The sequence below is a fragment of the Aythya ferina genome (assembly GCF_964211825.1).
Source record: "Aythya ferina genome assembly, chromosome: 6".
NCBI lineage: Eukaryota > Metazoa > Chordata > Aves > Anseriformes > Anatidae > Aythya > Aythya ferina.
The window spans coordinates 25532095-25547176 of NC_140303.1; the positions used below are offsets into that span (position 1 = coordinate 25532095).

The 15082-nt window shown below is 63.6% G+C and overlaps 4 protein-coding genes across 5 annotated transcripts; 3 read left to right on the forward strand and 1 right to left on the reverse strand.

Annotated features, from left to right (window-relative positions):
• The first annotated feature begins 1536 nt into the window (after positions 1-1536).
• LOC311438866 (tubulin alpha-5 chain) lies at positions 1537-5530 on the forward strand. Its single transcript, XM_084523776.1, has 4 exons — positions 1537-1838; positions 3024-3246; positions 3622-3770; positions 3972-5530. Exons 1-4 carry the CDS (start codon positions 1836-1838, stop codon positions 4941-4943), a joined length of 1347 nt encoding a protein of 448 aa, XP_084379902.1. The 5' UTR covers positions 1537-1835; the 3' UTR covers positions 4944-5530.
• Positions 5531-6035: 505 nt separating this feature from the next.
• Positions 6036-8025, reverse strand: STK16 (serine/threonine kinase 16). Of its 2 annotated transcripts, XR_014694393.1 has the most exons (8): positions 7900-8025; positions 7477-7696; positions 7261-7394; positions 7062-7182; positions 6892-6987; positions 6697-6818; positions 6354-6618; positions 6036-6242 (listed from the first exon to the last, which is right to left on the reverse strand). XR_014694393.1 is itself a non-coding variant. In XM_084523785.1 (7 exons), exons 1-7 carry the CDS (start codon positions 7983-7985, stop codon positions 6480-6482), a joined length of 918 nt encoding a protein of 305 aa, XP_084379911.1. In that variant the 5' UTR covers positions 7986-8025; the 3' UTR covers positions 6036-6479. The 2 variants fall into 2 exon arrangements, 1 of the variants encoding a protein (XP_084379911.1); XM_084523785.1 differs by having other exon boundaries at positions 6036-6618.
• Positions 8026-8189: 164 nt separating this feature from the next.
• GLB1L (galactosidase beta 1 like) lies at positions 8190-12807 on the forward strand. The gene is made up of 16 exons (XM_084523787.1): positions 8190-8308; positions 8973-9145; positions 9267-9417; positions 9546-9606; positions 9728-9822; positions 9905-10085; positions 10166-10224; positions 10314-10439; positions 10541-10577; positions 10835-10953; positions 11067-11141; positions 11218-11307; positions 11397-11510; positions 11729-11860; positions 12053-12268; positions 12336-12807. Exons 1-16 carry the CDS (start codon positions 8252-8254, stop codon positions 12552-12554), a joined length of 1905 nt encoding a protein of 634 aa, XP_084379913.1. The 5' UTR covers positions 8190-8251; the 3' UTR covers positions 12555-12807.
• On the forward strand, positions 12583-14327 carry LOC311438871 (uncharacterized protein). The gene is made up of 3 exons (XM_084523786.1): positions 12583-12696; positions 13488-13633; positions 13848-14327. Exons 1-3 carry the CDS (start codon positions 12612-12614, stop codon positions 13923-13925), a joined length of 309 nt encoding a protein of 102 aa, XP_084379912.1. The 5' UTR covers positions 12583-12611; the 3' UTR covers positions 13926-14327.
• The last annotated feature ends 755 nt before the right edge of the window (positions 14328-15082 follow it).

The following is a 15082-nucleotide window of genomic DNA, read 5'->3' on the forward strand; positions in this document are numbered from 1 at the left end:
TGGTCCTGCATCCAAAGGGCGAGGAAGAAGAGGGAAATGTCTCCCCTTGGAGCAGCCTGCAATAGTTTTGAGTCTTCTCAGTGCGCTCTTGGTCTCTGTGAGCAGGGATTTGGGAAGGCACCCCAGGAGGCTGAACTCAGCTGGAAAGAAGGATTAAAGTAGGAACAGCCTGGCCTTGTTCTTGTGCTGGAGCTGATGCCAGAGGGTTTCAAAGGAGCCCCCATGACTTTCGGTTCCATTTTATGCCTCTCCTACGGTAGCTTCTGGGGGTGCCATAGGCACATCCTGATGGAGCAGCTCCCTTCTTCCCTCCTTGTCAGCACAGGGCAGTGCTGCTGCCAGCCTTTTCCTTGCACCCACGGGCTCTGGCTCTCCATCACGCAGTGCCTCTGCCTGCCCCCAGCCTGGCTCTGCCACTGGCCTCATGCTGAGACCTCTCCCTGTGCTGCCTGGTGCCCGAACATCCAAGTGTCGTCTCCTTCCTCCAGCTGCAAACGGGAGATTTGTGTTACCCATTATCCAGCACGCTGGGATTAATTTTCCCTGCTTATCGCTTACGCTCCAGCTACGCTGACCCCCAGGGGCTGTCCTCCGCTGCTCTCCTCCTCCCGGCATGCACCCGTGTCCGCTGGAGGGGAAAGTGTGAGCCAGCAGCGGGCCGCACCGATACCTGGAGAGGGGCCAGGCGCACGTCCCAGTGCGCAGGGCAGTCCCGTGGCTCCTGGCGCTGTGCCCCCTGTCCGGAGCGCCGGGCTCAGACTGAGCGGTGCCGGCCGCTGCACCAGGGCAGGAGCTGCTGCCCCTCGTGCTGGGCTCTGCTCCCCACGGCTCCTTGCCAAGGTCTGGGTGTGGGGCGAGGAAGGACCCTGCTTCCCCAGGAGTGATCCCACTGCATCGGTAACTTCTCCCCGTGCCTTCGGAGAGACCTGACTGCTGCCAGAAGCACAAAAGACACAACCACAGTTCCTCTTCCTTTTATTTTTTTTTCCTGTTTCTGAAGGCCAGCCTGCACCTCTGCCTTAGACCCCGCTGCAGGGGGTACCCAGCAGTTTCTCCTGGCACATTCCCAGGTAGCAGAGCCCCTGTCCCCAAGGGCGGGGAGTGCTGTGTGAGACCGTGTCCTGGCGGCAAGGACAGAGCCCTCTCCCTGCAGTGTTCAGTGCACCAGGTTGGAGTGCTGGGCTCTGCTTTTCCCCAGCCAGCCGGGCTGGCGGCGGCTCACCCATCCCCAGCAGCAGCACCAGCCCTGGCCCCGGGGGGGCTGCACTCCCCCAGATGGGTTTCTCTGTGTGCAGGCACAAGGAGTCAGTCACTCTGATACCCCTCAGGGAAGGGCAGCCCCTGGCCAGAGGATCCCCAAGTGCTGAGATGGCCAAGGGCTGTTTTGGGGCACCCCGGTCTCCAAACCCAGTCCTCATCTCTCACTTGTTTCTCCTCTTTTCTCCTGCTCTGGGGACCCAGGTGCCACAGCCCTGGAGTTCTGGGGGTGGGGGATGAGCTCCCAGCAGAGCTTGGGGTGAGGGGGGCTGGTGGCCGAGCACTTATGGGGCTGCTGTACCCTGCCCCATGGCTGAGCCCTGCCTGCTGATGCCCACAGCCCCGGCACCCTGAGATTCCCCCCCCCATGGGTGCGCAGGGACCCAGGCGGGCTCCCGCTGCCCCGGGGGAGCTTCCTCCCTCCCCGCACGCAAATGTACCCAAATGAGGGGGGCGTGGCGGCACCAGACCCCTCCCCGCTATAAGAAGTTCGCTGCGGCGGGGATTGCAGCAGCCGCAGCTCCGCACCGAGCCCCGCCGCACCGAGCCGCCGGGACAGCCCGGGCCCCCCCAGCAGCATGGTGAGTGCGCACCGGGCACCGGGCACCACAGGGGGGGCGCCCCGGGAGCGGCGGGGGCGCACGGCGGAGCCCCCGCCACGCGTCCCCTCCTTCCCTACCGTGACCTTGGGCAGCCCCACCGGGACCTGCCCGGGGGCAGCCGCCCCCCGCCGCTCCGGGGTCCCCCTGGGGTCCCCCCGGTGTCCCCCAGGTCCCGTCCCCGCTGCCCCCGCGGGGGGGGCTCCGGTTTGGAGGGGGCGGCCGCGACCCCTCCGGTGGCGCCCGGTGCGCGGTGGCGGTGGACGGACGGGGACAGGTGCCGGGGAGAGGCGACAGCCGGGCTCCGGGGCGGGGGGCAAGGCTCGGTCCCCCCCCGCTGCCCCGGGGGGTCCCCGTCGGGGCTGGGAGCGGGGGGCTGCCCCGTCCCGTCCCGTCCCGTCCCGTCCCAACCGAGGGGGCTGTGGCGGTGGCGGTGCGGGCAGGGGCCGCCGGCCAAAGCGGGCGACCGCCTGCGCCCTGTCCCGGGGGCCCGGGGCTATATTTAGAGTCCCGGCGGGGGCCGGGGCCGTGCCAGCAGCCGCAGCGCCCTGTCCCGGGTCGGCCCCGCTGCCCTTCGGCCCCGGCTCCCCCCGGCACCGTGCCCCGGGGCTGGAGCCCTTCGCCCTTCCCGGAGTGCGTGGTGGTGCCGCACCGTCCCCGTTCCCAAAACTGTGCCAGAGCCGGGGCAGGGGTGCCAGGGAGCCGCCAGCATATCCCCTGCCCGCTGCCCACCCCAGGGCTTTGCAGCTTGGGGACAGGGCTGCGTGACCCCAGGACCCCAGGGGAGTCCCCTTGCTCCCCCCGTACCCCAAAGCCCCCTGCCCAGCCCTGGAGCAGGGATATTTTGGGGCTGGCTGTGTCTCCGGGACAGGAATGTGCCCGTGTCAGCTCGTCGGGCTGCCACGGTGTGGGGAAGGGGCTGGGGCTGCCGGGGCTGCCCGAGGCAGCGTGAGCGTGGCTGGCGGCACGCAGCAGTGCTGGGGCCACCGGGAGGAACGCCAGGTCCCAACCCGAGGGCAGACTGGGGCCACTCGGCAGCACGTAGCTTGTGCAAGAGGAAGAGGTGCTCCCCGGCGGGTGGCCGTGGGGCTCCGGCACCGTGCAGGGACCCCGTGGGGTGGGTTGGAGGGCGCCGTGCCAGGCTCTGACCCTGCCTCCCCTCCCCAGCGCGAGTGCATCTCGGTCCACGTCGGCCAGGCCGGCGTCCAGATGGGCAACACGTGCTGGGAGCTGTACTGCCTGGAGCACGGCATCCAGCCCGACGGGCAGATGCCCAGCGACAAGACCATCGGCGGGGGGGACGACTCCTTCACCACCTTCTTCTGCGAGACCGGCGCCGGGAAGCACGTCCCGCGGGCCATCTTCGTGGACCTGGAGCCCACCGTGATCGGTGCGTGCTGGGGCTGGGCTGTGTGGCACGGGGCTGGGTGGGCAGCCAGAGGCAACCCTGCAACCCGCAACCCCAGGAGAAGCCCCAAAGCTCCACACGGGCTTTATTACCGAAATGTCCTGCAGGCAGCGGTGCTGGGAGCCTCCGCTCTGCACGTGTGTGCGGAGAGAAACCAGCCCAACCGGCACAGCAGCTCCCCTGGGTGGGAGAAGCCGAGCTCCTGCGCAGGGAGGTGGCAGCCACCTCCGTCTGGAGCACAAACCTGCTGCCTGCGGTGGCCCCGGGTCCCGGGCTGTGCCCCGGGCAGGTGGAGCAGGGAGGAGGATGAGGGACCAGCAGCCTGCACCAGGCTCAGCTCTCCCCGATCTCTCCTAGACGAGGTGCGGGCTGGGATCTACCGGCAGCTCTTCCACCCCGAGCAGCTCATCACCGGCAAGGAGGACGCTGCCAACAACTACGCCCGCGGGCACTACACCATTGGCAAGGAGATCATCGACCAAGTGCTGGACAGGATCCGGAAGCTGGTGGGTAACTGCTGCTGGCGGGGACGTGTCCCCGGGGCTGGGCTGGGCCGTCCTGCTGGGGTCAGAGCCCCCTGTGCCCTGGGAGGGGTCTGCAGCTGCTCGTGGCAGGGGTGGAGCAGGGCCTGAAGGACTTCTGGACAGTCAGGTGTTGACAGGGAGATCAGTGCCAGAGCGATCTCATGCTTCTCTCTCTCCCTGCAGGCTGACCAGTGCACAGGCCTCCAGGGCTTCCTGGTTTTTCATAGCTTTGGCGGTGGCACCGGCTCCGGATTCACCTCGCTGCTGATGGAGCGACTCTCTGTTGACTACGGCAAGAAGTCCAAGCTCGAGTTCTCCATCTACCCTGCCCCACAGGTCTCCACCGCCGTGGTGGAGCCCTACAACTCCATCCTCACCACCCACACCACCCTGGAGCACTCAGACTGTGCCTTCATGGTGGACAACGAGGCCATCTACGACATCTGCCGCAGGAACCTGGACATCGAGCGCCCCACCTACACCAACCTCAACCGCCTCATCAGCCAGATCGTCTCCTCCATCACCGCCTCGCTGAGGTTTGACGGGGCCCTGAACGTCGACCTGACCGAGTTCCAGACCAACCTGGTGCCCTACCCTCGCATCCACTTCCCCCTGGCCACCTACGCCCCCGTCATCTCCGCAGAGAAGGCCTACCACGAGCAGCTGTCGGTGGCCGAGATCACCAACTCGTGCTTCGAGCCGGCCAACCAGATGGTGAAGTGCGACCCTCGGCACGGCAAGTACATGGCGTGCTGCCTGCTGTACCGCGGGGACGTGGTGCCCAAGGACGTCAACGCCGCCATCGCCACCATCAAGACCAAGCGCAGCATCCAGTTCGTGGACTGGTGCCCCACGGGCTTCAAGGTGGGCATCAACTACCAGCCGCCCACCGTGGTGCCGGGGGGGGACCTGGCCAAGGTGCAGCGCGCCGTCTGCATGCTGAGCAACACCACGGCCATCGCCGAGGCCTGGGCTCGCCTCGACCACAAGTTCGACCTGATGTACGCCAAGCGCGCCTTCGTGCACTGGTACGTGGGCGAGGGCATGGAGGAGGGCGAGTTCTCCGAGGCGCGCGAGGACATGGCTGCCCTGGAGAAGGACTACGAGGAGGTGGGCCTGGACTCCTACGAGGACGAGGAGGAGGGCGAGGAGTAGAGGCGCCGCGGCCCGACAGGACCTTGCTCCTTTCCGCGGGCCTCCCTTTGCGGGAGCCCTTTGCAATAAACCGTTTGAGAGCCTTCGTGTCTGCCAGTAACCCCCCGGCTGCAGTGGTTTCTTGCCAGCTCAGGCGTGTGCTGAGCGCTGCTGCTGCTGCTGCTGCTATGCTTGCTCCCCATGCTCTGCTCCTGCTCCAGCTCGCTCCCCAGGCAGGTAAGTGTCCCCAGGGCCGCACTGCACATCCCGTACTGCTCCCTGGTCCAGGCAGGGTGGGTACTGCTTCCCCCTGTGGATGGCCCTGCATCGTACCTCGAGCCCAGAGGAGCAGATTCAGCCTGAGAGGAAAACATCTGCGGCTGCTGGGCCATCCCCCCACGTGCAGCCAGAGGGGTAGGTGGGCTGGGCTGGAAGGAGGGAACACCCCTGCGCCCCTGCAGCCACAGCAGAGGGCGAGGGCCGTGCCCAAGCTCTGCGGTGCATCAGGTGCATGCCATGAGGGAATCCAGCCTGTCAGTCCCTGTGGCTGCATTACTGCCGTGTTGTGGTGGAGGATTAAAGGAGGGGAATGCTCCCTGTGGAAACCACTTGGCTGCATTGTTTATTTTTTATTTTTTTTTCCCCCCTGCCTGTGGGCATTGCACCTGCCCTGTGTCCCGGTGAGCCTTCCCAGCTGCTCGGCTGCGGGTGCTCGTAGCGCTGGGGTGTTTGCAGAGCAGGCCTTGCTGTCCCAAGGCTGTCCTTGTCCCGTAAAGCTGGGCTGCTGCTCCTTCTGCCCATTCCCTGCCCTGTGTCTACGCTGTGCTGAGCCCCCTTCCCCTGCTGGTGCTGCCTCGGAGGGCCTGCACAGCAGTGCCCAGCCCCAGCTGTGGACGGGAGCTTTGTGTTAACTCTCATCCATCAGGCATGCTGCGGCTGGAGATTAATTTTCCCTGCTTAATGCTAATGCTGTGGCTGCGCCGACCTGCCAGGGCTGTCCTCCCATGCCCTTCCCCTCTGGCAGCGCCTGCAGGCTCTGGCTGGCTGCTCAACCCAGAACACACTAATGCTCACCCCATGCCCCGGCAGGAAAAGGGACACCATCCACACCTCTGCAATAAACATCCTTTACTCAAAACACAAGGCAACGTAGGCGCTGAGGGCGGCAGTGGAGCAGGTGCCGTGTCTCGCCTGCCCCCTGCCTCGCTCCAGCACCAGGCTGGGCCCCGACCACGGCTCTGCCCTGGGCAGGAGTGCCCCCTCAGGGTGCCATGCCGAACACCCTGCTCCTCTGGAAGCGCCTGTGTTTAGCAGCAGGTCCTGTGTACCAGTCCTGGGGCTCAGCCCTGGGCTGTGCGAGCCCCCAGCAGCAGCGTTTGGGGCGCACACCCCCAGCACACCGCCAAAGGCCACGCTTCAAGTCCAACACACCTCCAGCACGGAGCAGCTCTCCCCCGGGTGCAGAAACCCCTCTGAAACAAGCCCTGCAGGGAAGCAGGGCCGAGGGCAGCTGCTCCTCTCCCGGCTCGGCCTGTGCCGCCGCGGGGTGGGCTGTGCTCAGATGCACGTGGTGACCTGGCCGGCCGGCGCGGGCTGCAGCTCCTCCAGCTGCTGCAGGACCTCGTCGATGCTGGGCCGCTCCTGGGGGTTCACTGCCATCATGGAGCACAGCAGGCGGTGCAGGGCGGCCGAGTACCTGTGGGGAGAGAGGGAGAGGGCTCAGCACGGCCCTGCCGTGGGGAGCGGGGCCTGGCCTGAAACCCTGCTGCCTCACCTGGAAGATGGGGGCACGGTGATGGGGTTCTGCACCGCCAGAGCCACGCTGTCGCCCTTCTGGAAGACCATGTCGTAGGGGCCCTCGCCGAACATCATGCAGTACAGCACGCAGCCTAGGGACTGGAGCATGTCGGGGTCAGGGCAGCCCCACACCGCACGGCATGGGGACGGGGCTGGGGGGCCGGACCCTTACCCAAATATCCGTGCGCTCATCTATGACGCACTGGCTGGGCACCGTGAAGAGCTCCGGGGCTCGGTAGGAGATGGTGCAGCGCTGGGCAGCCCAGTCCTGCGGAGAGGCAGAGGGGAGTGAAGGGATGAAGGGCTCGGGGCAGGGCTGCTCCCCCCCTATGGGGCACCCACCTGCACGGCCATGGCTTCCCGAGAGCTGTTGACTTCGATGCGGGCCCGGTTCATGGAACCAAGGTCCATCAGCACGGGCCGGTCGTCCTCATCCAGCAGCACGTTGGTGGGCTTGAGGTCCCTGCGGGGAGGGGGGGAGACATCACCGGGCACCCTGCAGCCCCCCAGCTGTTGGTGGGGCAGGGCTGTGGGCCCCTACCTGTGCGCGTAGCCCTTGCTGTGGATGGCCTGCAGCCCGCAGCAGATGCCGTGGAGGATGCGGAGGACGCGCTGCTCCGGCATGGAGACCCCTTTCTCTCGCAGCGCCTCCACCTCACCCCAGAGGGTCCCCCCCTGCCAAAAGCAAGCAGCCGCTCGCCCCCACCGCCCCGCCGTGCGCCCAGGGGCCGGGGGCGGCGGCTGCACCCCTGCTCACCTGCACGTAGGGCAGCAGCAGCCAGGCCTCGTGCTTGGCACCCTTCTCCAGCAGGCAGTGCGCCTCCAGCCGCAGGACGTTGGGGTGCCGCAGCAGCCCGTGCATCTCCACCTCGCGCAGGGCGGCCTGCCGGTCCTCGGCGTCGTGGCAGGCGATGCGCTTCAGGGCGTACAGCCGCCCGTCGCGCAGCCCCTCCACCAGGTCCACGCAGCTGAAGCCCCTGCGGGGGGGACCCGGGCACCGTTTGGGGCTGGCAACCCCCAGGGCAGGGGAGCAGGGGGTGCCCTTTATGGGGTGCCCTTTTTGGGGTGCCTTTTATGGGGTGCCCTTTATGGGGTACCCCCCTCCCCGCAGCCCTCCCCGGCCCCCTGCGGGCTCGGCACCCCCCCAAACGCAGCCCCCCCCCCCCCCCCCGGTGCGCACCCCTCCGCCAGGCGGTGCAGCAGCAGGTAGCGCGCGCCCCCGATGCTGACGGTGCCGCGCGCGCACACGCACAGCGCCTGCCCCATCGTCCGCGCGCGTCATCGCCGCGGGCCGCGCGTCACCGGCGCGCCACCGCCCGCGGGGGGCGGGGCTAGTGGGGAAGGGGGCGGGGCCTCACGGAATGGGCGTGGTTTGTTAAAGCAGGAGAGGCTGGAGAGGGGGCGGGGTTTGTGGGAATGGGGCGGGGTTTGGGAGGAGGGGGCGTGGCCAAGCGGGGTGGGCGCGCCATTGTGAGCCCCCCGCGGGGAACGGGGAGCGGGGCTCGGCTCCGCACCGCGCCCTGCCCGCCGCTATGGGGCTGCCGGGCCTCGTCCTGCTGCTGCTGGCCGCGGGGCTGCTGCGTGCCCAGGTCGGTGCAGGACCCCAAACCCCAAGCCCCCTGCACCCCAAGCCCCCAAGACCCCCAACTCCTGCACCCTAAACCCATAGACCCCAATCCCCCTGCACCCCAACCCCCTGCACCCCAAACCTCCTAGACTCCCAATCTCTAGACCCCCAACCCCTGCATCCTAATCCCATAGACCCATAATCCCCCTGCACCCCAACCCCTCTAGACTCCCAACCCCTAGAACTCCCAACCCCTGCACCCAAATCCCATAGACCCCAATTCCCCTGCACCCCAAACCTCCTAGACTCCAAACCCCTAAAACCCCCAGCCCCTGCACCCTAATCCGATAGACCCCTGACCCCCTGCACCCCAACCTCCTGCACCCCAAACCCCCTAGACTCCCAACCCCCAAGACCCCCAACTCCTGCACCCTAATCCCATAGACCCCAATCCCCCTGCACCCCAACCCCCTGCACCCCAACCCCTTTAGACTCCCAGTCCCCTAGGCCCCCAACCCCTGCACCCTAATCCCATAGACCCCCAACCCCCTACACCCCGCCCCCCTGCACCCCAACCCCTAACCATCTCCTCCCACTTGGCCCTGCCGCTCGCCCCGTGTCGAGGAAGGGTCCTCGGGGTCCGTGCAGGGGGTTTTGGGGTTGCACAGCCCTGCCTCTCCCCACAGCCCACCGCCGCGGTGCGCTCCTTCCAGCTGGACTACGAGCACGACTGCTTCCGCAGGGACGGCGTCCCTTTCCGCTACGTCTCGGGCAGCATCCACTACGCCCGCGTCCCGCGCCCTGCCTGGCGCGACCGGCTGCTCAAGATGTACATGAGCGGGCTCAATGCCGTGCAGGTGTAAGTGCCGGGGAGACTCCTCACCCCAAAACCAGGTTGTATGGTCACCGGGAGGGGGATCAGCCCGTACGCTGAGCTCTGGGACCCCTGGGATTCCCCTGCCTGGCCCCGTCTCCCCCAGCTACGTGCCCTGGAACTACCACGAGCCGCTGCCGGGGGTGTATGACTTTGCTGGGGACCGGGACGTGGAAGCCTTCCTGGACCTGACGGCGGAGCTGGGGCTCCTGGTGATCCTGCGCCCGGGGCCCTACATCTGTGCCGAGTGGGAGATGGTGAGCCCCGGCCCCATGGCCACGTGCTGGGGCTGAGGGGTGGTCAGGGGGTGCGGCAGGGGACGCCCACTTTTGGGGCTCTCCGAGCAGTTTGTCTGTCTCTCCTTCTGCCGCGGGTGTTCCCCTAGGGCGGCCTGCCTGCCTGGCTGCTGTGGCAATCAGACATCGTCCTGCGCTCCTCCGACCCTGGTGAGCCTCACTATGGGGCTGGAGAAGCGGTGCTGCCCCCCCTCCCAGCGCCCCCCCGTATTATTTCCATCTGCTGGGCCAGGGGGCCTGCAGTTGGGCTGAGCTGCGCCCTGTCCCCCAGCCTTCCTGGCAGCCGTCGACTCCTGGCTCCACGTCCTGCTCCCCAAAATCAAGCCTCGGCTCTACCAGAACGGAGGGAACATCATCAGCGTGCAGGTGGGGTGCTGCGGGGCTGCCCCCAGGATGGGGGGGAGCTGGGTGCCCATGGGGGCCTGGCTGCATGGTGCCCGGCTCGCAGGTGGAGAACGAATACGGGAGCTACTACGCCTGCGACTACAACTACCTGCGGCACCTGCTGGGCTCCTTCCGAGCGCTGCTGGGCGGCGAGGTGCTGCTCTTCACCACCGACGGCGCGCAGGCGGAGGAGCTGCGCTGCGGCACCCTGCAGGGGCTCTACGCCACCGTCGATTTCGGGCCAGGTGCCTCCAGGGTGGAGGAGAGGGGGCAGCGGGGTGCCGGCCCCCTCCTGCTCCAACCTCCCTTCTTTTTCCCCGTGCAGGCTCCAATTTGACAGAGGCGTTCGGTGCGCAGCGCGGCATCGAGCCGAGGGGCCCCTTGGTGAGGCACCACGGGAGGGGGCGAGCTGGTGGGCCGGGCTGCCTGGGGAGGGGGTCCCCAGGCCTGGTGACAGCCCCGTGCCCCCCCAGGTGAACTCCGAGTACTACACGGGCTGGCTGGACTACTGGGGGGGCACGCACGCCAGCACCAGCGCCGTGCAAGTGGCCCGGGGACTCGCCGACATGCTGTGGCTGGGGGCTAACGTCAACATGCAAGTAGCCGGCTGGGGTGGGGGGCACAGCATGGGCCCCGGGGGCTCTGGGGGGTCTGGGTCGGTGTGGGTGCTGAGTGCACTCGTTTGGTGTCCCGCAGGTACATGTTCCACGGGGGCACCAACTTCGCCTACTGGAGCGGTGAGTGGGGGCTGCCCGGGGGGCACAGTGGTGCTGGGATGGGGGGCTTTCCTCGGCACTGCTCCAGGTGACCCCTGTGGGGTTGGCTGGCCCCCAGCCCCAGCTTGTCCCCCTGGGGACTCCTTTTGTCCCTGGGCAGGGACCCCGAGCCCCCCAGTGCTGGGTCGTGCCCCCATTGCGTTGCGGCCAGCCCGGGGCTGGGGGCCAGGCTGTGCCGGAGAGCCCCTTCCTGCAGCGCCCATCGCTTCCCTGGCAAGGTGCTGACTTAAAGGCCCAGTACAAACCAGTGACCACCAGTTATGACTACGATGCGCCGCTCTCGGAGGCCGGCGACCCCACGGAGAAGCTGTTTGCCATCCGCACGGTCATCAGCCAGGTGCTGAGCAGGGCAGGAGGGGGAAGCAGCGGGCACGGGAGGACCTGGCAGGGCAGGGACATCTCCCTGCTAGTCCCTCAGCCCCATGGGCCCCCTGACAGCCCGCCCTTCAGTTCCAGCCCCTGCCCGTGGGCCCCATGCCCCCCGCCACCCCCAAGTATGCCTACGGCCGGGTGGATCTGCGCAAGGTGAGTGTGGGCTCTGGGGGCTGTGTGGCCCCTGCCCGGTGCTGCTCAGCTGCCCAGCTGCCCTCCCTCCCTGCAGTACGCTGATCTCCTGGACGTCCTGGATGTCCTGTCCCCCTCCGGGCCCATCCGCAGCCAGTTCCCCCTCACCTTCGAGGCCATAAAGCAGGTGAGGGGCTGGGGCACATCGAGGGAGACCCTGTGGTGGGGGAAAGGGGCTCACGGCAGCCCCCTTCCCCTGTCTGTGCTGCCCTGCAGACCCATGGCTTCGTGCTGTACCACACGCAGCTGCCCCACGACGTCCCGGCCCCAACCCCACTGAGCGCTCCTCCCCACGGTGTCTGCGATCGCGGCTACGTGATGCTGCAGAAGGTGGGGTGCCTCTGCGGAGGGACCTGCTGGGCCAGGACCTCGGGGACAGGCAGGGTGCTGAGAGCCCCACTGAGCCCCCGAGGGGCACCCCAATGTCCCATTTATGTCCCCTTGGGGGCAGCCTTGTGCTGGCTCTGGGGGGAGAAGGCAGTGGGATGGTGTGCTGGCAGCGTTTGGGGTGGTGGGGCTGGGGTGCAGCGCTCACCCTGTGCCTGCAGGAGTACCAGGGGACGCTGGAGCGGGACGGGCAGAGCACGCTGCCTGTGACGGGCAGGGCAGGGGATGCGCTGGACGTGCTCCTGGAGAACATGGGCAGGCTCAGCTTCGGGGCCAACTTCAGCGACTTCAAGGTGAGGGGGAACAGCCAAACCCCACACAGACCCCATCTGGGCACCCTGAGCCCTGCTCCCTGCTTAACCTTGCACTATCTCCCCCTTCCTCTGCACCCACCCCATGGTGCCAGGATCGTGCAGCCTCTCCCATGGGATCCTATCCCATTCCCAGGGCAAACCCCACTGCCTCATTTCCTTCCTCCACCTCAGGGCTTGCTGGGGAACCTCTCCTTGGACTCCAGCCCGCTCAGCAACTGGCTCATCTACCCCCTGGCCATAGATGCTGCCATCCAGCAGGGCTGGCCCCACGCCGCCCTGCCACAACCAAGCGGTAGGGGCAGATCGGGGCCAGCCTTCTACACCGGCACCTTTGAGACCCCTGGCATTGCCTGGGACACCTTTGTGAAGTTCCCAGGTTGGAGCAAGGTAAGGTCAAGGAGGGCGGATGAGGGGGTGTAGAGGGGCAGGGCTCAGTCCCGTTTCCCTCTTGCAGGGCCAGCTGTGGATAAACGGCTTCAACCTGGGCCGCTACTGGCCCCGCTGCGGGCCCCAGCAGACCCTCTTTGTGCCTGGCTCAGTCCTGCGTGTGGGCTGCCCCAACAACATCACGGTGCTGGAGCTGGAGGGAGCTCCTCCCAGCCCCTTCCTGCTCTTCCTCGACCAGCCCCTTCTCAACAGCACCCTCAGCCCCAGCACCTGGACAGCAGGATAAATGCGGGGCTGCCAGGCGCTGTCACGTTCCTGGTGCGTCTCGTGCACACCATGGTGCATGGGTGAGGGACGCGAGGACATGGCTGCCCTGGAGAAGGACTACGAGGAGGTGGGCCTGGACTCCTACGAGGACGAAGAGGAGGGTGAGGAGTAGAGGCGCCGCGGCCCGACAGGACCTTGCTCCTTTCCGCGGGCCTCCCTTTGCGGGAGCCCTTTGCAATAAACCGTTTGAGAGCCTCCGTGTCTGCCAGTAACCCCCCGGCTGCAGTGGTTTCTTGCCAGCTCAGGCGTGTGCTGAGCGCTGCTGCTGCTGCTATGCTTCCTCCCTGCTTCCTCAGTGCCATGCAGGTGTAAGTGTCAGGACAATTCCTCACCCCAAAACTGGGTTGCCCGGTCACCAGGAGGGGATCAGCCCGTACGCTGAGCTCCCTCATCAGGAGCAGCGCTCTACCTGCAACTTTTCTCCGCCCTGAGGGAGAAAATACATGTTTACTGCTGTCTTCACTAGCAACCCGCTACCATATTCTCTGTGTGACCAAGAGGGAAAAATGGTGAATTTGGGTTCTTGCCTCAGAAGAGGCATTTATCTGTAGACCAAGTTCAGTTAGTGAACAGCAAACCCAGTGAATGGAGAGTAAGAATGAAAAACTACGTGTATGTGGTCTGAAAGCCTGCAAAACAAGGCAAGTAGGAAAGAGTCTGGTGTGGAGGTCCACTCAGAAGACGTGTGCCTGTTCAGGCACATCAACTGCCAGTGCAATGACAACCTGGAAGCTGAAACACCCTGCTCCTTTGGATGGTTGGTTTTAAAAGAAGTACTCTGGGGTGACAAAAGCCAGCAGGCTCTAGTGATAAGCTTTTCACAGGGGGTTGTGGCAGAGCATGTTTCTCTTTAGGCAGGGGATTTGAGTAACTGATTGTGTTTCTCCTGAAGATCAAGAAGCCACAGTGCTCCCTGAAACGTGGGATGCTATGCAAACCCAGCAACTCAAGGTAGTGGAACTAAAACCAGAAACAAAGGACTACAGAGAGGCGGCAGAAAGGTTTCTGAAGACCACTCGGCTTCTAAAACATGAAAAGGTAAAAGTATGTTATTGTTTCTAAGCATAAACACTTTGATAACAACTCATGAATAACGACTAGTAAATAGTGGAAAAATAAATCCTGTTAGGACTTGTGGGACAAGACTGAGAAAAGAAGCAGACGCAGTTTTATCTGCTTTCCTAATTAACTTATAATATGTTTATAATTAATTGTCTGAAGAGGATGCACAAAACTTTCAATACCTGCACAGGTATTTAATGTGATGCTTATGACCTTCAAACTTGTTGCAAAATATCTCCACTCTCAAGAAGAAGCTGCTTGCTTCTGACACCAAGACTTAGGATGCTGAAAACATGCCAAGTAAGGTGATTTTAATGGAAGTGCCTGCATGTATGGTCTCTGTTCTGGTAGCTACTATGCATTTTTCTCTTTTGCTTATTCCAGTGTCAAAACTCAGCAAGCAGCAGGGATTCCCTATCCAGAAACAAGGGAAAAGCAATTTGCTAATGAAGGCTGCTATTGCTTAGGTCTACATAAATACTCTTCCTAAAAAACTTTCTGTTTGAGCACTACTGACTGTTTGCTTCTGGTAGTGTAGAGGCATGTGCCAGACTGCTTGCCAGTGTGTTAATCCTTGAGAGGGTACCCCTGATTTGAGCTGGCTTGATTATGTGAAGCCAGTTTTGACATTATGTTGGTATCCAGTAATTTTTTTGCAGTCAAGCTATTCGCTTCATATGCTTCACATATACACACATATATATGCTTCATTAATTTTTTAAAGCTTGTTTATATTTAAGCAACCTTTGGCAATTTTTGATAGCACTGCCATAGACTACTTTTTTCCACTTGGAGCAGTTGAACCTGTCTAACAGGAGTTCAATTTGACATGTAACCTAACTGTAGTTTTCAGTAGAAATCCTACACCTGTCCACCCCCTTTATAATATTTTGGCCTTTCCATGCAGCATCCCAGCCATCCTAGTTGCAATAAAGAGTGGGTAGTGCTGTTGGGGGATTGAAAGACAATCTTTCAACCACTGACTGCATGGTGTTGCATTTCTGATGAGTATGAGAAGCTATCATAAATTATAATGCTGACTGTCATTTACTGTGGGTTTCAATAAATGAACTAATTGTAGTTAATGGCTTGTGTTTATCTAAAACAATCTCTCGAGATATTTAGCATTGGTTTTCAAAAGTTCACTTACAGGCAGCTACCTGGGGAATGAATTCTCTAATATGGTGTTGCTTAATTTTAATACGATAGCCCTTCCGGGCACGTCAGTAAGAGGATTTGTAAACTCCACCCAACCTTCTGCAATTAGTTAATACCCAAATTAATAAGGTATAGCCTAAGAGAGCCATGAAAATAAGTGTAAGGAAGGTGTCCCTGCTCTTGTATGCCATCTATAGTGCCCTTCCTGTGATCTTAAGGAGAAAAGAACAGGGCAAAGAAAGGCAAGGGGTGTGTGTGTTGGAAAAG